Raw genomic sequence first — 20,932 nt, forward strand, 5'->3', positions numbered from 1 at the left:
TCACAGATAGCCGTCTTATATTTTTTTTTTTTTCACACTGCGCATGCGTGTTGCTAGGCATTGTGGGAATGGATCTGACGTCATCAGCGGAGGGGGCATCCTGGATGTGATTTTTTTTTTTTTAATCATTTTTTTCTCCAAGTCTCATTCAATCAGCTCTAATTAGCAGCGCGAGGACCACGTAGTTACATAACGACAGCCCAAACCAGGGCGCGTGGCCCCCTGACACGCTGCCCAGGGGTCCGTGTTTCTGTGTTTTACAGCTAGAAATCGTGTAATTTGATGAGCCAACAGCAGACAATGCGCCGTGCGTGAATTTCCTCCATCTAAAAGTGTATTATCTGCTAATATGGGGGCAGGGTGGAGAGGGAGTTCACGTCGTGTGATATCGCGATATTACAGAATGGCCGCATCTCAAAGCCCTCATGAGCGCCCTTTGAGTTGTTCACTCATCTCCTTCTTTTGAAAAACAACAGTAAAAGTGAGCATGAATGCGTCTGAAAACACGACCCGCACGAGTGGCTCGTGATTTCGCCACGCCGCGTTGTTTGGTTGGTGAGCAGGAGCAGCAGAGGGAGGAAGAGGAGGCGACTGAACAGGAATGAGACGCAGCCCTTCTCCCATCATGCTTAGCGGCGGACGAAGGAAAATGAAAACGGCCATGTCGTGGTAGAGAATCACGTCTGGATCGACTCGGAGTGAGACTCACGGCGCAGCTCCACCGCCTCATGTAATGTAGCGTGAAACCACCGCTCTCAAAGTGACACATCTCTCCCCTCGTTTGACGGAGAACTAGTCCAGCGGAAGATTACCGTGTGAGCAAGACCAGAGGACGAACATGAGCGGAGGAGGGACGCCGTACATTGGCAGCAAAATCAGCCTAATCTCCAAGGCCGAGATCCGCTATGAAGGAATTCTGTACACCATTGACACTGAAAACTCGACAGTAGCTCTCGCTAAAGGTGAGATAAGTGACCCACAGGTGGACTACGGTGCTCGGGCAGGGCCGCAGCCCGGATTACGGCAGTGTTTAGCGGCGGATAAAGTGAAGTTAGTCGCAGCGCAGCTAGCCGTGTTAGCTAGCTTTGTAGCCAACTAACAGCTAAGTGGAGATCACTCTGCGTCCTTTGTTTACCTGGTGTTTGGGCTAACCTGAGATATGTGGCCCTCACTGCCCACTAATGACTGCCACTCTGCTTATTACTCCGTTAATCCTCTGTTACTATCAAACACGTCTCATTAAAGAGCTAATTACGGGTTATGGGGGAAGTTACGTCCAAGTCTTTGTGTTGAACTTGTGTGTTTAGTGAACTCAGACAACGGACTTTTAAATACTTCAGTTTATTAGGCCCACCCTGCTGGTTCTCACTTCTCACTGCAGGTCTGTCACAGAGGCGCAGATTGAACCGGGTGGTCATTTTGGACGGTGGAGTTTACTGTTATAAAGTGTACGGGTGTTTCTATTATTTTGTCCACCCCATTTTTTTTCCCAGTGAGGGCGAGCTAGATGACAGAAACACCTCTCTGTGTAATGCATCAAGCAGCAGCAGCAACATAAACTACAGCCTCATAGACAGATGGATGGACACTTTATTCACCCACACAGTGAACATGTGTCCCCTGGAGGAAGGTTTACTGCTTTAGCTTTAGTCTAACCCCACAAACCTGACAAATGGCCTGTCAGGTCGGTTACATCATGGTGTTGGCTGCTTTTAAACACCTGGCTGTGGGGGAAATTAATGAAAATGAACCTCACATAGCTCCCATACCTCATTTTGAGATGTTGAACTAAGGACGCTTACTGAAAAACACTGACATGATACACAACACTTTATATCATTACTGTAATAGACGTGTTAAATGTGGATACACTGCACCGCCAAGTGAAAGGATCTACACCAATAAAACAGCTGTAATAACAAGTAATTTGAATTATCCTGTGAAACTTCCCAACAGTTCGCTCTTTCGGCACTGAAGACCGGCCCACCGACCGGCCTATTCCACCTCGGGAGGAAGTGTTTGAGTACATCATCTTCCGGGGAAGTGATATAAAAGACCTAACGGTTTGTGAGCCACCCAAAGCCACTAGCTCTCTGCCTCAGGATCCTGCCATCGTTCAGGTAAGTCCATTTGGATGTTTTACTGTAGACGCCGTAGGGAAGGTCGTTTAATCTTGTTAGCAACACCTGTGCTTTACCTCTGCATGACCTTTTCCACTTGTTTTCACTGGTAGTGATCACACTGCAGGTGGATAACACAGTTAACCTGTCTGCTGCAGCTATGTCTATTAATATGCTATGATTTCCTTCATCACAAATGTTTCCAGTTTTAAACAAAAGCTGAAGAATTTCACATCTCACATAAATATTACTTCTCATTTATTTGTACACGAGAACTCAAAACCACAATATCTCAGTTTGAGAAGTTCTTTTTTTAAGATGGTGTTCATCATCTTCTGCTCAGGCTCAAAAAGACCTTTTCTCTTTTTTACTATTCACAGCAGGAAAGGAGCAGGTGTGTGTAATTACATGAATCAGCCATCATCAATGGATGTAGTTATTTACACCTGTTTTCTGTGATACGACATAAATTGCTTTTACAGTAAATATAGAGTCCACTGCTCCGCTGCATTTATCTAAATGTTAGCGCTCTATAAATAAGCCGTATTGTTCAGGTAGTTGAGGCTCCTGTTCTGAGCAGAGACGATTAGACTTTCACTAAAAGGAAAGTCGACAGAGTAGCTGACATTGTGTGACATCGTTGCTTTTTAAATGACAGAGACGACGCAGTTTAAATAGACAGGCCAGTGTTTTACCACAATGTGGCCGTCACTGGAGCTTCCGTTTACGCCCTGTGGTGACCTCGGCACTAACACCTGTCTGCGGTCCCACTGTGCGTCTTACTGGCTGCATAGTGCTTCATCAGTATCACCAGTCACTTACAGTATTTGGGTAAAAGCGTGAATGTTGTACTGGTTCCCTGTCGATAGCTCAGTTACTGTGAATCCTTTTGCAGTCGTGTCTCGTGGATGATGATTTTATCTGCCAGTCGTCACACTAACGGTGTGTTTATTGTCCCACCTGAGACCCCTGAGAGATGGTGTGACGCTGCTGTCTTTGTTTTTCTAGTCATCACTTGGATCCTCCAATGCTTCAGCACCACCACCGTTCCAGGCGGGGCCCTATCCCCCCTACACCAGGGGCCCCGTCCCATCTTACAGCCAGTTTGGTGTTGCGCCCCTGCCCGCCCAGCAGTTTGGATCAGCTGGGGCAAAAGGTAAGAAGTGGTTCCTGTCCAACACAACAAAGATGATGATGTGTTCACTGCATGGATTCACACAGGAGAGCTGTGGAAAGAGAGCAGGGAGGCACAAGAGAGGTTTTGTTCTTGAATAAATGAAAAGCAGCTTTTATCTGAAACTCCGATTTATACCGGCACGTCCCGGGGATTTTCTCCCTAAATATATATAATTATAGCCAACACTGGCCCAATTAAGCGTGAGATGTCAGCGTGAATATAAGGGAGGAGTTGTGTTAGATTTCCAGGAGCTTTGCCACATTCACACCACGTCATACCACCCGGTGAACCACCTGACTCCCACGGCCTCTGCCTGTTAAAGTAAAGAGCGTCACTGTGCTGTTCTCTGCAGGACGCACCAGTCCCCAGCTGGACTCTTTAACTAAAGGGCCCTCCCTGGAGAAGGTCCCTCCATCAGCTGCCCCAGCACCACCTGCACCTATAGGACTGAGGAGTCAGTCTGCGGCGGCGGGAGCGGCTCCCCGACCCACCGGTACGACCTCTGGCGGCCAGAAGCCCCCAGACCTCCTGGAGCAGAGGAAAGGTGAGCAAACCTGCTGGTGCAGCGCTGTGTGTCTGCTTTAGCTGGAGTTAGACTGACAGTGAACGTTGTCTTCTGCTGCTCAGCTCCCGAGGTCCAGAAGCCGTTGCAGCATGATAACGAGCACGGTGCTGTTGAAAACCGGGACCCCAACAGGCATCAAGCTGCCGGTAAGTAGCCCCTCTCCTTTATCTGATAGCACCCATTAATCACAGCCACTACGATGTTCGCTGTCATTAGTTAGCAACAGTTGTGCAAACTTGTTGTGGACACAAGTTGTACAGTGATGGCGTCACTTGTTTTCCCCTGACAGGGAGTCTAAGTTTTAAATCTCAGACCCAGTAGCACACAGCTAACAGAGCTCAGTGACAGTAGGTCTAACTCCACTGTAGGACTACACTGATCCTGTTTGATCTCAGCGTCTCTTTGTGTCTCAGCCGCCGCTCAGTACACCCGCCGCGGCCGTGGAAGAGGAAACCGCAGCAGAGGCAGAGTGAATGTGCGTCGCGACGGCCCCATGAAGTTTGAGGAGGACTTTGACTTTGAGACCGCCAACGCCCAGTTCCACAAGGATGACATCGACAAGGAGCTCCAGAGCAAGCTCAAGCTCAAAGGTACAGCGTCGGCACGCCGGAGTCCTGAAGGGGAGAAACGTCGATCTTCAGCACCAATGCTGGCTCAGATTGACGTGTTCCCGTGACGATAAGACACAGACACCAGATCCAGTTTAAAACACAGAGGTTGAATCAGTGCTGTTCTTTACTGTGACGCTCCGCTGAGAGACGTCCACACATCCTGAATCTCACAGCATCATCACAGCATCACCTGTAGGCCTTTGTTCAGCCCCGATCCTCCGTATTTTAAGGTGTTCAGTGTTTTACAAAATGTCCTCCAACATGTCGACAGATGACAAGACTGAGAAGGCGCTGAACGGAGAAGAAACCGCCGACTCGGAACATCCAGCCAACGAGGGGACCAACGAGGAGGAGGAAGCTGTGATAAACACCTACTACGACAAGTCCAAGTCCTTCTTCGACAACCTGTCCTGTGATGATGCAAAGTGAGTCTGCAAGTCCACGCTTCACATCACATGTCCGACCCCACGGACACAGTCAGGGGTCGGACATCTTCTTTTTTTTTTTTTAAATGGAGTCTGTCCCATAGCCCAGATGCTAACGGCTAACGCTGCGCTCACACTTAGAACTTAGCGTAAACATTTAACAATTATAACTTTTACTTTTAGGAAAGTCTGGTAAGTTCAGTTTTCTCCTGTAATCTTTATTGTAAATATTTTAATTAGATTTATTTTAAATTCATTTATTTTCATGTGTTTTAATTATTTTCTATGTAGATTTTTAACATCACCGTTACATCTCTCTATTTTATTTCATTTTTAGTTTTTGTTATCTTAATTAAGTTTTTTTAATTAATTTCTATCATCACAATCATTATTTCTCCTGTTTGTCAGTGGATGGGGGCATTAAAGGTCCAGTTTAAAGGCTCGCGAGACTTTTACAACTCTGGAAAGTCGTCTGTGGAAGCTGAACTTTAGAATTAGCCCGTTGTTTGCCACCAGGTGTTCTTGTACCTGGACGTGCATTTGCACGTGTGATTGTCCGACACCATGTTTGAATGCATGACGTGGAAAAATCCTCTGAACGACTGTATCGGACTCGTCTGTCTAAACAGCTGTTTAAACGTGGACTCGATGCACTGACAGACTTTTGTTTCCGTCTCTTTCAGTAAAGGGGGTGATAGAGGATATTCGAGGTGAGTCACATTGTCTTCAGTCTAATTTACCATGAAGGATCATTTGAACTGGTTTACAGGCTAAACTCTGCATGTGAGAGTTTGGAAATGATGAATTCCATGTTTGAGCTGAGAGTCAGAAAAGTGCCGTCTTACTGTCGAGGTGTGTTTGTGGTCTTTTCAGGGACAGAAGGCCGACCTGGGCAGAAGAGAGACGGATGAATTCGGAGACGTTCGGCATCCCTCTGAGGCACAATCGAGGAAGAGGCGGTTTCCGTGGCCGAGGCTACATGGGGCCCCGCGGAGGTCGGGGGCGGCCGCTGAGCAGAGGGTCTTTCGGGCCACCCCGGGGTGCTCCGCCTGGGTTCAGGGGCGGATTCAGAGGTGGCAGAGGAGGCCGTGATTTCTCTGATTTTGAATACAGGGTGAGTCCATCAGCTTTTTAAAGTATTATTAAAGGGGCAGTTCGTATTATTTGAAGTGTGGTTGTCTGAGGTCCTTCTCCATAGCTGGTGTATTATTATATTTAGCCTTTAGGTCTACCAAACAAAATCAACGCCGGTGGATGCTGTATTTGGAATATTTTCACCCCTTTGATGGGGAACTGAAGCAGTTCTTCCACTCTCTCCAAAGCCACCAGACTCCATTGACAAAAAGAGTGATTTTTACCTCACAGAACACGGGAACTGCTGGTGTAGTTACAGTGACTTTGGTGATTTAACATGATAGTTTGCATCCAAACTATCATGTTAAATCACCAAAGTCGCACAATAACTCAAACAAACTAACTGATGAAGGCAACAGTAGAAGAGCAGCTCCTCTGTTTTTGTCAGGTAAAATGACTCTTTTTATCAATGGAGTCTGGTGGCTTTGAAGGGAGTGAACTGTGGCACCCACTAAAAACGAATACCACATACAACCCCACTTCAGAAAATCCAGACTGTCCCTTTAAGGTGCTGCTCTGAACCTTTGCTGTTTTCTCCAGAAGGACAACAAGGTGGCTGCGTAGTCCTGCAGCCGCGGATCCACAGAGAGTTGTAGCTCCTCATCATGAAATAGTTCCTGTTGAAGAAATTCTGCGGTCTCAACATTTGACAGAAGGAATGACGACGTCCCCTCAGTCGCCGGCGCCGCGGTCGACTGCTCCACACCCGGGGCCGAGAGAGAGCAGCTCCCTTTTCTCCACTCTGACAAACAGGCTTTTTGTGTTTTTGCCCCAGATCGACACGAACACGTGTAAATACCTTGCTTTGGAGTAATTCAGTATTTTTGCATCAATCGAGTTCATTTCTTACAGAAGTCGTCTTTGATATTGAACGCTGTACGCAGGACGCCCTCTGATACTGTGAGCAGATCACAGATCGTGTGATCGATAGCTTTATTTTTGTTGTCGTCTTTCCGTTTTTGATATTACGTTGGCACCAAAACCCACTGCTTCGCCTGTTGCGCCTCATTTCTCTGCTCAGACTTAGTTTGGTCGCCACGTGTTCAGTATTTGTACCCAGTTTTTTTTTTCATTGAAGTAGATCAGAGGCAGCAGAGAGAGGAAATCAGAATGAATGAATGTATCTGGAGCTCCTCTTCCTCCAGCAAACTGTGGCTCTGCAGACAGACTTTTAGTTAGAGCTTTTAGAAACACGCATTCAGTCTGTAGAAGTGTTAGATCACACTGTGGCTGGTCAAACCTCCCACGTCAGATGAACTGTTTAGGACTGATTTATGGGTTCACAGCGTTAGCGTTAGACATGTTCGTATCTGTAGGTTCTCTTTTTTTTTTTTTTTTCTTTTTAATGGTCCGGGTTTATTTTCTGTAGCTGACTAAACGAAGAGCATTCCCATGATTTGTCTATTTACTGTTGATGCCTTTAGGAAACAAAAGCTCCCACCTGTTAGATTTGGATAAATGGAAACACACCAAAAAGAAGAAGTGAGCGTTTGTTTGAGCTAAAATCAGTGACGCTGAGCGGCCTGCTGGGGAGCGCCCACTCTGTGGTTCAGTAATTGAGGCTAAAGCTCTGCCAGAGATCACATCAGCCCTGTGGCTCGTTCGTAGCTCCTCCGGTGTATTTTTTTTTTTTTTTTACCAACTTGTAAACGGCGGGACGAGAGCTGGATGTGGTGCCGGTGTGTTGGTTCTTTTTGGCTCTGATTTGTTAGAACTTTAGGGACTTTTTTTTTTTTTTTTTACAGCTCTCCCTTTAACTCCAAGGCCACAGGAGTGTTGGTGGCACCAGATCCTCCTGAGCAGCCGCCCGGCTCGTCACCATCACTTTTTAAACACGGGCTCTGGGAATAACCAGCGGGATTGAATTTGAGACGAAATGAATCAGCGAACTATTAAGAACCGACGTGTTTTCATATGTTTGTTACTCCTTCCGGTCACTGGAATTCTAAACCAGGAATTGTTTTCTTGAATATCAGCAAAATTGAGTTTTTACGTAAAAAATAAAGAGTTGTACAATATCCTCGTCTCTGGTGTGTGTTTTATTTATTTATTTATTTTTTAATCCACGTCTCTGAGGCTCCCTGATAGCTAATAACTGTAGTCTAGAGGTTTTATATGAACCGTTTTCTGATTGGACACGTGGTGTAAAATGTTACATCATCATACGAAGCCTTTATTTCTAAAGCACCTTTCTCGTACAGTAAAAACAAGCAAAATGGAATTAAATCGAACTTAAAGCCATAAAATATACAAGCAAAGCAGTCAAAGAATTAGAAATTAAACATGAAATGCAAATAAAATCAGAAACACGCTGCAGCTCAGGTGACACATTTAACTGGCACTCCTAAAGTTAAATCTGTAACTGAAACATCCCCAACTTTAATTTATTCTGTTTAATTAAAGGAGTTTAAACAAATCCTCCTCCGTCACCCCGCACGGCTGTAATGAAGTCCTAATCCAAACCCAGACAGTAATTATTATCTTTAATAACATCTCATCGGCAACGCCTCGACTTCAGACCAAATATTCACATCTGACCCGACAGATTTAATTTAAAATCCCCAGCAGGTCCCAAAGCAGAAGAGTGAGCAGTACACGTGCTGCTGTTTTTAAAAGGTTGCCATGGTTTTTTACATTTTAAAACGTAGAGATGTTATTAAATAAACAAAGTGGGGACAGAATCATCTGTTTAAATATCAGCTGTTTAAATCCAGTTTTCAGTTGAGGGCTGCAGGACCGCAGCTCTCCAGAAGGTGGCGGTAACACAACGAGGAGGACAAAATGGCCGCCGGACTACACAAGCGACGAAGAAGACCATGGATCAAAAAAACAGTTAGTAGAAGAAGAGGAAGAGGCGCTCTGGCGCTATAAACAGAAACTGAAGAAACCAGATGAGATTAACTGAAAATGTCGATCGTGTTTGTGCCAAAGAAACTGAGGGGAAAGGCGAAAATTAACCAGGAAACGATACAGAGGGTAAGATGTTTAACGAAGCAGCTAACTATGCTAACTGTTAGCTCGTTTCAACGTTAATGTACGTGGGAACGAGCTAAGCTATGGCGCTAGCATTAGCCGCCAACTAGTTACTCCACTAGTTAACCCACCAGACGAGTTGGTTAACCAGGTCTTTGTTTACATTAAACCAACCTCCTGCGCGCTGAACACCTTCAGTGAGTCGGTACCGTGTGCAGTAGTGTGTAGTTTGTAGCTTTGTCGTTTCTAAAGATGGCTGCTAGCAGCCCCATGCTAGCTAACGGCACCATGCTAGCTAACAGCCCTGTGTGTTGGTTCATGTCTCGTTTGCAGCTGCTGGATGAAAACGACCAGCTGATCAGATGCATCGCTGAGTACATGCAGAAAGGACGAGCAGTGGAGTGTGTGCAGTAAGTCACCGACACTGGTTATCTGGTTATTCAGCATGGTTACACACTGGAAAACAACGAGCTCAACCAAAACCCAGCTTAGTCAGACTGTGTGCCCTTACAGATGTTTAACAACCAGCACTCACAGCAACATGAGTCAGTAATTCACCATCAGCTGACTCTTCACGTGCTCTCATTATTCTAAACTTAAACTGAAATGTGTAGAAACTAGAACACATTTTAGTTCATTGAAAAAAGAATACAAACCCAGTAGCTAACTGGTGTCACACTGTTATTACCAGACTCACTAAACTAATATAAAATGTGTTTAGTCTGAGTGTTTGAGTTAGTTTGGTCAGATGCCTTCACTTAACTCTGATCTTCTTCACCTGCCCCTGTCAAATAATCCCCCCCAGATTAGAAGTAAAAACACAAACTCACCCTGAAACTAAAAAGGAGGAACAGTTTTAATCAGTAATAACTAAACTGGCTGTGCTGTGAGTCTCCGCTCTGCTGTTATCAGCTGCTGTTTGTTTTTCTCCCTCAGATACCAACAGATTCTGCACCGAAACATCGTCTACCTGGCAACCATAGCCGACGCCAGCCCGGACGACGTGCCCCCCTCTTCAAACGTAAAGACAGACGTCACAGTTCATGAGTGAGTCCTGCAGGTATCAGAGAGCCGGAGCTGACTGTGACTCTGCTTCTGTTCCCAGACCTCAGCACCGACTGTGAACGGGCCGACACGATGAAGGTCAGGACGGCCGGGATGATGTGTCTGATAGTTTTACACCACTGGGGAAAGTAACTTGTGTTGTCTGTTCCCACTCAGGACCCCTGCTGTTTCACTCCACTATGTCATATTTATGTTTATATCAGGTGGACAAATTCTGTGACTACAAAGTGTCTTCTTTTTTTTACTATCGTCTGAATTATTATTAAAGAGATTCTCTATTTTTCTAAAAGTTGCTCTTGGTTTTTGACATCAGTCCGTCCACAGACCCCACGGACATCAGTGGGACTCCTTCCCCTTTTCCAAAGTCAAATTCAAGCACTTTTCCCGGCACCTTAAGGCCGTCGTAAGTTATTCCATCTGTCTGGTTTCATTTCTTTATCTAAAAAGTGAAGCATTCGGTCAAAACACTTGAAGCCTTGAAAAGACCACAGTAAAATTTGAGCCTTTTCAAGGACTCCTGGCAGTCGGTCAGTGAAACGCTTGCAGCAGAAAAGCTAGAAAGAGCCCGTGTTGAATTGCTAGTCATTTTTATTTGTTTTTTGCATTGCTGGTACACTTGGAAAGATTCAGTTGCCAGCTCAAGAGAACAATAAGCAACGTAAGCCAAGCAGTCCCCCTTCATATCTTCTATCAGGGCAACGTGTTTTTATTATTATTTTTTTCTTTTGTAGAAGCCACTAGTAAACCATTTGACACAGCTGAGAAGCCAACAGTTACAGTCCCAGGTCTGTACGGGTGTCTTTAAAAAAAGGCTGCGACAGTCGGGGAGAGAACACAGACAAAAGCAACAAACCCTATATCTTGATTGTGCAAAGCACATTAACTATAAAAAGATATATATTTATATGTATATACAGCAAACAATTCTCTGTAAACATGTTAAGTATGTTAGTTTTCTGAAAACATGGTGTCATTTCATAAATACAGGCAACATTGGCATCCGCAAACATCACAAAAAGATAACATTCTGGGCTTTTAAATGCAGCCCATCGCCATAGAAACCGAAGAAACGAGGGCTCGAAAACGCCCTCATCGCACAATGTTTTAGTGTTTAGCGTGTGGCATATTTGGTAACCTTTATAGATAGACGGTGTAGTTCAACTCTGTAGGAAAAAAATGTGCTTTTTTCACATACTGGGAGGTGGAAAATAACGATTTATGCAATATGCCTACAAGAATACTAACATACAGTAATGGTATAACATGTAAGAAAATACAAAAATAAGATTAATACTGTCAATAATTGTACAAGAAAAATATTGTATTATTAAACAGAAGGAAAGTTAGGTTCATGGGAGTTAGTTAGTGTCGATCTGGAGCAAACAACCGCCAATCAGAGAGGAGGAGGAAGTGAAGACGTCCCCTACAGCTCTCGTCCAACAGGACGCCAGACTCGAGCGCTCACCGGTAAACCTCCGGCCGCCTCTCGCCTCTCTCCTCAGCACCATTCATCCTCTGAACAACGCTTTGGTTGGAAATAATAATCTGCAAGTGCTATCGATACCAACATGGCACATTGTTACTGCGATAAGTCTTACCTCTGGTCAGTTGGTGAAAAAGTAGTGTATTTCTCTCAAATGACACCTCTGCAGTGACTTACTATATTTATGCTGAGCCTGCTCAAAGCCTCTTAATAAAAAGAACTAAATATTTATATTTCAACTTCAGTATTTTACAAGCTATGAAACAGTAGATGGTAGCTGTAGTCTGAGTCATCCTGCGTGAGATTTGGCAGTTACAGCTATGTAGACACAGTATATTTATTAACGGGCGTAATGAGAGCACGTCAAGCCCCCGCCCCCGTGTTACCCACACACACACACTCACACACTCACACACACACGTTCAGCTGCAGAAGCGAGTGGGTGACGGCCGTGCACGTCTCCAGCTCTGGTCTGAGGAGGCGTCGGCTCGACAGACAGAGAAACGACCACCAGACCGACTGCAGAGTTAAAACATGGCAGTCCCAAAAACTTCAAAATACGCCTCTTTTTTCAAACGGGGGTGTTTGTCGACATGGAAAAATATAGGTACAAAAACGGCGAGCCAGTGTGTGTGTACTTGATCTTGCCTCGGAGGCGTTGAAATCTTCCAATTCTGGGGGGGTGGGGGCGAACGAGGGCCGCCGTGGCGTTTCACATGTGGCTCGATGGACATGAGGCTGCTTCAGTACTGGTGAAGGTAGGAGGGCCTGTGCTCGTGTTTGAGGGGGAAGGATTTAAAGCCCTTGGTCATGGGTTTGTGCTGCTGCTGCTGCTGTTGCTGCTGCTGCTGCTGCTGCTGTTGTTGCTGCTGCTGCTGGGTGAAGGGGAAACCAGAGGAGATGCCGGTGGAGGGGGGGCAGTCACTGGCGGTGGACCACACGGGAGACTGCAGCATCTGCATGGAGTCGCTCCACTGGGAGGAAGGAGGGATGTTCATCTGGTACAAGGAAGAGCTGGGATTGGGCATGGTGTTGGCGTGGGTGTGGGCAGAGTGCTGCCACGGCGCTTTGGGGGGCCACGTTTTAGTCTTGCTGTCCTGTGGAGCAAACGGCAAAGTCGAGATAGTCAGTAACCAATCAGGACGTCACCAGGAGATTAAAATTAGGACAAAAAAAAAAAAAAACAACCCAAAGCCCATCGAGGTCTCTGGTGCTGTAAAAAGGAGGGTGTTCATATAATCTACACTTCAAACTGCCCAGGACATAATGTGCTCTCACCAGTGACCCGTATGGTGAGTTCACCTACGTGAGGTTAAAACTGCCCTCAGTGACGAGACACCAGGAAATAACGTTCGGTGTCACTGGTCACAAAAAAAAAAAACAACTCAGGAATGTTCTGAGATTCAGTGACACAAACAAAACTTACATCAAATTACAATAATACTGATCTATAGAGTCAGGACTAGTTAGACTCGTCTACCTGGTTGTCGTCGGCGATGTGGTGCAGTGGCGGTGAGGGCAGGGTGCACACCTCCGGCTCACCACAGCTGTGCTTCCTGAGAACAGAGAAACTCACACTGAACCTCATCAGCACAAACACACAGCTTTAAGCAGCGATGATCAACAGGTGGAGGCAAAAGGGACGAGACCGTTCAGTGTTTGAGGAAGATCAACCACAGAATCTTCATCACCAGTGCGGTGTGTACTGGTTTGGGACTTACCTCCTTTGTTTAACCGCCGCTACAAGGTCCGGCCCTGAAAACATGGAGAACAGACTGTCGCCATTGGCGGAAGACGTCTCGTCGCTGGAGCTGGCCGAGTCCCCCTGATTGGCCGACCAGCTGCTGTTTACGGCCTCCCTGAGGACACAGACGGGAGGAGTTAGCAGCGTTCCCACCACACTCTCAGAGCGTTATTTAAAGAGTATCACAGGTTTATTCAGGGAGTCTAAACACCCTGATGACACTCAATTTAAAACGGAGTAGAAGTTCTAGTTTTAACCCAGGTCCTGGTGATTTTACCTCAGAGAACAGAGGAGCTGCTGGACTATCACTTTGGTTTATCCACTTTGGTTTAGCTTAGATCTGAACCGATGTCAAAGTCACACTACGTCCTGTGTTTTGTGGGGTGAATGACTTTTACTCTGGGCCTGAACACTGAATCTGTAAAGTATGAACTAGTAACGGTTGACTTCTGTGTGTTTTGTGAGGTTAACAGACGTCCAGACATCTACTAAAAATGTGGTTGACAACTAGGGTACAAAAGTGAAATCCTTTCCATGAACTGCAGCACTACCGCTCAGGGTTCACGGGTGAGACGCCACCACAGTGACGCTGCTTGTTTACATCTGTTTTTGTTCTCAGCTTGGTCTCATCAGGATGCCGTTGTCTCACACCTGTGCGCTGAATTAAATGACCACGGTCATGATAAACGTGGTAAATGCCTCTCATACCGATGATCCTGTGCACCATGATGAAACTAAGCTTTAAACAACCCTCCGTCAGCTCCTCAAACACGTCCGGCCTGTCTGACGCGTGGACGAGTGGTACGTACCCCTCGCTGTAGTACTCTGGGTGGGACCAGGTCCTGTGCTGCTCGTCAGGCATTGGCCAGTTGCTGCGGGGGTTGCTGGGCCGACGGATGTGCTGCACCTGCCGTTTCTGCTGCATGGCCTGACTGACGCCGGCGACGTAACGAGCAAACTCCGGGTCAGAGCCAACTGTGTGTGGAAAGGATAAACACATCTGTGAGTTTCTGACACCCTCAGCTTTTTCCCGCTGGCTCCCTGGAGCTCAGTGCGTTTAGCCAGACTGTCGACCGTAGCAGAAAAATCACAAAGGCCGAAAGTCAACTCGGCACAATGGGCCTCGACTGCTATCAAAAGAGTCTGCTGCACTGTAAAAATAGACACCGACACGGGCGACATTCAGCATAAATCACCAACTCAGTCGCAGCTACATGCAGGGGAGTCCGGCCGCCGACACCGATCACACAGCGCAGTCTGAAATCTGCTCGGACGGTTAAAACGAACAAATGTTACCAGATTATTGTGTCAGATGCTGACAAGCAGCGTGACCTACTGGGAGCACCCAGTGCAGCCTAATAAACAGTTTGGTGTGTGGGCCAGATTTTACACTCTAGTGACCATCCTGATTATTTACTTGCTCTTGGCCCTCTTGACTGGAGGCAGAAGTAAGCAGGCTCCACGTCCGTCCCTCCGCCTCCGTTACTTTATTTCAACGGAGCCCGATAATGATCTCCCTTTATGTTGTGATCAACTGATGCCTCCAAACAAATTTTCTTTTATGGGACTATGAAGACTTCAGACGAGGAACTTTCTCTCTCTGAGCCGGATCCCTGCTGCAGGCATCTTAATGGTTTGGGCTGGATCATAAGGACGCCCCCTCATCTGAGCATGAGTCTCCTGCTGGAATGAATAACTCACTAATAACTGCAGTGGAAGTCATAAAAACACTGCTAAGCTGCTGCTCTGGAGGTTTTTTTAATAATGAAACGATTGTGTCAGCAACGCTCCAGGCGTGCCCCCCCCCCATCCTAACCCCCCATCCCCACTCTGCTGACATAACAGTCTGACTGAGGAGGTCGACACCAGCGCTCCTGTTTGGACATCTCTTCATGACAAAGGAGGAGACTGAGAAGTTTTAAATCTCCCCTGAAGGAAGCTCAGGCTGCGGCACAGACGGCAGTCAGAGGAAAACACTGAAACATAAACTGAAACAAACACACAGCCAGTTTATCCGTTTAGTTCCACACCAGCGTCACTCCAGGACGCCTTTGGCAACAGAGGAACAGGACAGCAGGGTCTCTGCAGGCTGCAACAACATCTAAGACTATTTTAGACCTGTTTAAGCCCCTTTATAAATCCAGTCTGAGGTCTGTTTCAGAGTCCTGGATTTACTTGCACGTGACTGATGTTTACAGCAGCTTTAGGTTTCTTGATTCCCCGTTCGACTCAAAGGCCTTTATACCAAAACTTTAAACCTTCACACCAAACGAAGGATTCAGACGAGCACTAAAGTGATGTGGTTGAACCTGCACTCACCCTGTTACCTCTAGATGCAGCTACGTTAATGATGCTGCCAGATCAAAATTCAGATTGTAAATTGTAAAAAAAAGCAGCAGAATGATAAAAAATAATTCCTTTAAATCCTTAAAATCATTTTTAAGGATTTTATCCTCCTACACACACACCAAAACAATCAACAACATATTTTTCAGTGGATCAAATTAAATCTGCCTGCTCATGGACATGTTAAAGGGAGGTGGGTGAGGCGGGTCTCACCTGCTGGGTCGAAGGGCAGCGTGTCTCCCAGGACCCCAAACACTCCTTCGCTCTGGTCTCTGTTGGGCCACGTGTTGTTTCGGGGCCCCTGCGGCTTCTGACCCAGCATCTCTGACATGACGCTGTCCATGTAGGTGCTGACCAGGCCCAGGCTGTACAGGTCGGAGCTCAGATCAGGCAGTCCGGGAGAGCCCCACTGCCCGATTGGGCCCAGGGGTGACAGCCCTTGCGGTGGAGGCTGTTGCCCAGAGGTGCCCAGCCACTTGGTCGCCACTCTTTGCTGTGGCAGGACCTGGGGTGGGGTCTGCTGGGGAGGGAGCTGAGGAGGAGGCGGCTGCTGCTGACTGATGGGCTGCAGGAGGTGCTGGTAGTACTGCAGGGCCTGTGGGGAGGGCTGCTGAGGCGGAGGAGGCGGCTGCTGCTGCTGCTGGGGCTGTTGCTGCGGAGGAGGAGGCGGCTGCTGCTGCTGCTGCTGCTGCGGCGGTTGTGGCTGAGGCTGCTGCTGCTTCTGCACCGACGGTGGAGGCTGAGGCTGGGGCAGGGTCGGACCCGGGGGCTGTAGGCCGCTATGAGAGATGGACTGGGACGTTGGCGGAGGTCCACTCGGGGGCTTCAGCTCAGCGGGGTTTGCAGACGCCACAGAATTTCTCCTCTTGACCAGGGGCGAAGCCTGCTGGGATTTTCCCATGTTGAATCCTGAGAGAAAGTCGATGACATCCTGCATCTCCTGGTCGGTCGGCAGGTTCATCCCCTGGTCCTCGCACACCAAGCCGTTGGCCAGCTGGCTTTGCTGGGCCAAGTCGGGGGAGCAGGTCAGGTTGCTCATCTGCAGGATGCTGTGCAGCCTCCCGTCACTGTGGCCCAGGCCCTTGGCCTTGTCCTCAGAGCTGCTGCTGCTGCTGCTGAGCATGCTGCGAGACGGGGTGCTGGGGATGGAGTAACTGCCCCCACTATTGGAGCTGGAGGAGACCTTCTTGGTGAACTTGGAAGTCAGCTTGGATATAGTTTTAGGCAGTCCACTGGAGGTCTTGGAGCTGGTGCCTGGAGGCAGGTCAGCCTGGGCGCCATAGTCTGGACTCTCCCGCTGCAGCTGTATCTGGATAGTGGGCAAGACTTGCTCTCTTTTCAGGGAGAGAGAGAAGGACAAGCATTTCACTTTTCAGTATTAAAGGTGCACAGAGGGAGCCACAAACTAAGTTGATTATTATCTCAAGTCCAGCATTTTTAAACCTGGGCCCCATTTTGCTGTCTAAATGACTGGTAGGTACAAAAATCCACCAGACTCCACTGACAAAAACAGTGATTTTATTGTAAAAAAAAGAGTTTCTGGTCTACCGCTGCCAGGATCGGCTAGTTTGTTTGTGTTATTGTGTGATTTTGGAGTTTTAAAGTGTTGGTTTGGATCTAAACTAACACTTTAAAACACAACTAGCCCAGCATCTCATCTCATCAGCTGAGGTGATCTACTGGACTGACTCTAAAACGTTTTGGACCTACCTATAGAGCCCAGGTTTCAAATTACTGGAGTTTTCCTTAAACCGTGACTCACTTTCTCTCCTTCCACCTGTTGATGTCAAACACTGCTGTGTAGAGCACGTCAACTAGACCGAGAGTCTTCTCCGGGTCCAAGCTCCGCTGAAGCAGGGACATAGTGGCTGGATCCTCCTTCAGACACCTGAACAAGTTCGCAGACGCACGCACAACAGGACAGGACATGAACTACAAACCCAACACAATGTCTTGCACACTAAAAGCCCAGGTGCGTTTGCTGAAGAGTTGAACATGTGACATTTGATATTCATAAACAAGACAAGAGCCAAAAACAATCCGACGGCTCACAGGCCGGTGTTCTGTATTCACCGAGGCCCACCGCCTCTCTACGTGTCAGCTGCTCAGAGTGGGAAATCAAACACACATCTCCTTACCTGCATGCTAATTCGGACTTCTCACGCCATCTAACCACAAGCTAGAACACAGTCTGTGAAGAGAAACGCCTTTCTCAAATAACACTGACTTGCCTCGGTGCAAGATGTGCCCGTTTGTCCCACTGAGCTGATCCAAGAGTGTTTCCAGCCTTGATAAAGTAGTCTATATAGTCTACAGTCTATTTCACTTTATATTCTCAGGCCATTGGAGCGTGTGTCCAAACGAATGAAGGCAGCACCATTACAAACCTAACTTGAATTCAAAACTGGGGACACTACTGGACCTGGTTACATTACACTCCTGTATGATGACAAATAAGACACGATCATGACACTATGTTCATTGATAGGATCGTTTTCTAAACCTGGGCCCTATGTGTACTTATCCTGGTGTCTAAATGACTGGTAGGTTCAAAAAGTGTTGGAATTGGTCCCGTCGTTACAGACTGACTACCACCTGATCACTTTTAGTGGACCTACTGTGATCAGGTGCAGTTGTCCCAAAGGGTCACGTTGCATCTGGCCGAGGTGATCAACTGTAAAACACTCTTTGGTACCGACCAGTCATTTAGACACCAGGATATGTAGAAATAGGGCCCAGGTCTTAAAATACCAGCGTTATTCTGAAATAAGATCCTACTGAAGTCTGATTAATGCAGCGCCTGTTCTCTCCCATCTCGGTCTGTGTGTACATACATGTGTGTACATTAGAGTCACATACACAACTTGTCCGTTCACTCTGCTACAGTCGCATCCTGTTGTGTGCAGGAAAGCACACGATCATATACATGTGCGTGTAACTGCACCTGGACGGTCATCCAATGTTTGTTCTCCTGAGGAAGTATTTGTTTCTTTTGTTTGAGATAAAATAATGGAGGATCAATTGAGCATACTAACCATGTAGAGGGAACCTGGACCACCACCCTGGAACCCTCAAGAGTGATCTGGGGAGCGTAGGCCTCCTTGTTCTCAATCTGCGCCGTATCGACAACCACCTGTTGGGACACGGAAACACACCTGCGTCAGCATCACCTGACAGAAACCGCCGTTTACTTCCTTATTGTGAATTCTGCTTGTGGAAGCACTCCACACACCCTCTGCAGTATGTAAACGGGTCAGATTTAGCTCTTTTACCAGCCAGAGCCAGAAGTCAAAGGCTTCCATGGGTGCCCGACATTCATTTCCCACCAAGCAGAGAGAGGCGGTTCAACAGGCTCGCCTTCCTGCCTGCTTCTAGTCAAATTCATTTGAGTTCTTTGAAAGTGGCCTTGGGCTCCTGGAGACCCACGCAGCTGGGTCATAGAGAGGGAGGGAAGGTGGGAGGAGTCTGCTTCCTGTATTGCAGGAAGTCACCCTATTGTTTTTAAAAGAGCAGGTGTATCCTCGGAAAGCCCGGGCTGCCCATGTGAGAGAGCCACGCATGCACACGGTCGGTCGGCCATGTTGAAACTCATACGACGGGGTCATCGGGGGCAGGAAGGAGGAAAGACAGCAGCAAAACAGACGAGGTCAGCGTCTTCGTTTGGCTGAATAATGTTTCCAGGAACGAGAGCAGAGCAGATACGATGATTCTGTGAGTGTTGCGTGAGTGTAAAAGAAAGAAAACAGGGAGGGGACCAACTGTGTGGGGAGGTATGAATAGTGCATGTGTGTGTGTGTGTGTGTGTGTGTTGCTGTGTGATCTATTTCAGGTTGAGTGGCCGTAGGCTCAGATAAGGAGCTAATGCAAAGCGCTCGTCCATCATCCAGGGATTGTTTTACAGCTAGCACGGGACAGGCAGGGCTGGATGGGAAACAGTCCCTGGGCCAGGCACACAAAACAGGGCAGACCACACAGAGGAAATAAACACCAGAGCATAAACACGCTGGTGTTACTCTGAGGAGAGTCCTGCTGCTGAACCTCCCTCCCCATGAGTGGCTCTCCTTTTCAACAGGAGGGGGGGGGGTTCTGTTTGCAGACCCGCCCAGACGAGCCCATCCTTCACCCAGATGCTGCAGGAATGTTTCTTCCCTTTTGTGTCTCTCCGGTGTTTGTTTACACCTCTCGGCTGCCTCAAAGCAAGCGCACAGATCTCCTCATCTCCATTACAAATCTGACAAACAATAGGACGCAGGCTGCCAAACCCACAGACGCACAAAAGGAGAGGATTCAGTAACTTAAGCAGAAGTGTCAGTGGAGTCCAACAGGCCTGTTCACAACAGCATGCCTCCTCCCCACTGCTCTGCAGTATCAACTACACTGTGGTGATGGACGCCAACGTGGAAAGGAAAGTCCAGAGCATGAGCCCTTTACTTTCTAAGTTTACTTAAATACGGCCTCGGCACCGTCACCTGACCTTTGCAAAACCACACTATTGGTTGCTTGAAATGTGGGTAAAATACTGTAGTGATTATGTCACTGTTATGCTCACTTGAAGTTGTTCCAATTCTATCCAGCTAGTGTCAAGGTGTTGTGCTCTTTTTGAGATAAATGAAAAGTATATAAATAAAGTAAAAGTATATTTCTGTGTGAACAGGATAAAACGTCACAGTACAGGACTACAGGTCCCACCTTTGACAGGTTGTCAGGAACAATCTCTCTGGTCTTTAACATCTCTACTCACCAGACCGGCCTGGCCAAACAGCAGCTGGACAGCCGTCTTACAGGCTCCTCTCCAGCTGGACGGGCAGACTTGGTTGAGGACCTCGGTGACGGGAGAGTCGTCCCTGGGGGTCACTCCGTTCTGGCCCAGCACCTCTTTAATGAGCTGCAGCATCGTGTGCTGCAGAGACGAGACAAAAACACAGTGGGCCCTCAGCAACGCAGTCCGCCATCACCGTCTGCTGAGCTTATACTGCACATGAGTCTTCTCTTGTCCAGCTATCAGCTGAGGCTATCGAGCTCGCAAAACTTTATTTATACAGCACGTTTCAACCCAGGTAGAAGCACAACGTGGAGCACAAAGTGTGAGATACCACAGAAACAACAGCCACTAAAACTATGGACAGTGTGAACATGAAACATCAGACATGCCTGAACGATTAAAATATAATAACACCATTTAGAAAGTAGGGATGTGAAATAAAAGGACCAGAAACCAACCAGTAAAAATGAAGAATAAAATGAAATGAAATAACAGTTGGCCAATAAAAATAAGACAGCAAGTTAACA

General features: G+C 47.2%; 3 protein-coding genes across 4 annotated transcripts in view; 2 read left to right on the forward strand and 1 right to left on the reverse strand.

The window, feature by feature from the left end:
* The first annotated feature begins 664 nt into the window (after nucleotides 1-664).
* lsm14ab (LSM14A mRNA processing body assembly factor b) lies at nucleotides 665-8,050 on the forward strand. Of its 2 annotated transcripts, none has more exons than XM_070830315.1 (10): nucleotides 665-962; nucleotides 1,957-2,120; nucleotides 3,129-3,276; nucleotides 3,650-3,841; nucleotides 3,925-4,008; nucleotides 4,276-4,452; nucleotides 4,745-4,898; nucleotides 5,582-5,608; nucleotides 5,772-6,012; nucleotides 6,573-8,050. In XM_070830315.1, the coding sequence occupies exons 1-10, from the start codon at nucleotides 839-841 to the stop codon at nucleotides 6,594-6,596; spliced, it is 1,335 nt and encodes a 444-aa protein (XP_070686416.1). In that variant the 5' UTR covers nucleotides 665-838; the 3' UTR covers nucleotides 6,597-8,050. The 2 variants fall into 2 exon arrangements, with proteins under 2 accessions (XP_070686416.1, XP_070686425.1); XM_070830324.1 differs by having other exon boundaries at nucleotides 6,576-8,050.
* A 786-nt stretch (nucleotides 8,051-8,836) lies between these two features.
* Nucleotides 8,837-10,320, forward strand: ss18l2 (ss18, like 2). The gene is made up of 4 exons (XM_070834534.1): nucleotides 8,837-9,008; nucleotides 9,339-9,415; nucleotides 9,942-10,026; nucleotides 10,111-10,320. Exons 1-4 carry the CDS (start codon nucleotides 8,940-8,942, stop codon nucleotides 10,144-10,146), a joined length of 267 nt encoding a protein of 88 aa, XP_070690635.1. The 5' UTR covers nucleotides 8,837-8,939; the 3' UTR covers nucleotides 10,147-10,320.
* Nucleotides 10,321-10,640: 320 nt separating this feature from the next.
* The window catches only part of garre1 (granule associated Rac and RHOG effector 1), a 32,403-nt gene continuing 22,111 nt past the window's right edge, over nucleotides 10,641-20,932 (reverse strand). The window contains exons 7-14 of the mRNA XM_070829437.1: nucleotides 20,385-20,543; nucleotides 18,679-18,776; nucleotides 17,406-17,531; nucleotides 15,857-16,977; nucleotides 14,107-14,272; nucleotides 13,275-13,412; nucleotides 13,034-13,109; nucleotides 10,641-12,650 (exon numbers count right to left, since the gene is read on the reverse strand). Coding sequence (XP_070685538.1) covers nucleotides 12,297-12,650; nucleotides 13,034-13,109; nucleotides 13,275-13,412; nucleotides 14,107-14,272; nucleotides 15,857-16,977; nucleotides 17,406-17,531; nucleotides 18,679-18,776; nucleotides 20,385-20,543 — 2,238 coding nt within the window. The 3' untranslated portion in view covers nucleotides 10,641-12,296. The remainder of the gene's footprint in view (nucleotides 12,651-13,033; nucleotides 13,110-13,274; nucleotides 13,413-14,106; nucleotides 14,273-15,856; nucleotides 16,978-17,405; nucleotides 17,532-18,678; nucleotides 18,777-20,384; nucleotides 20,544-20,932) is intronic.

The sequence above is a fragment of the Pempheris klunzingeri genome, chromosome 1 (genome assembly GCF_042242105.1).
Source record: "Pempheris klunzingeri isolate RE-2024b chromosome 1, fPemKlu1.hap1, whole genome shotgun sequence".
Lineage (NCBI taxonomy): Eukaryota > Metazoa > Chordata > Actinopteri > Acropomatiformes > Pempheridae > Pempheris > Pempheris klunzingeri.

What these genes read in the sequence shown, in the direction of transcription:
- lsm14ab (XM_070830315.1), top strand. Translation starts at nt 839, where the DNA reads ATGAGCGGAGGAGGGACGCCGTACATTGGCAGCAAAATCAGCCTAATC. An exon ending in CCTCCTGGAGCAGAGGAAAG is followed by an intron (nt 3,842 to 3,924) that starts GTGAGCAAACCT and finishes TCTGCTGCTCAG; the next exon opens with CTCCCGAGGTCCAGAAGCCG. An exon ending in GAGCAAGCTCAAGCTCAAAG is followed by an intron (nt 4,453 to 4,744) that starts GTACAGCGTCGG and finishes ACATGTCGACAG; the next exon opens with ATGACAAGACTGAGAAGGCG.
- ss18l2 (XM_070834534.1), top strand. Translation starts at nt 8,940, where the DNA reads ATGTCGATCGTGTTTGTGCCAAAGAAACTGAGGGGAAAGGCGAAAATT. An exon ending in ACCAGGAAACGATACAGAGG is followed by an intron (nt 9,009 to 9,338) that starts GTAAGATGTTTA and finishes TCTCGTTTGCAG; the next exon opens with CTGCTGGATGAAAACGACCA. An exon ending in CGAGCAGTGGAGTGTGTGCA is followed by an intron (nt 9,416 to 9,941) that starts GTAAGTCACCGA and finishes TTTCTCCCTCAG; the next exon opens with ATACCAACAGATTCTGCACC.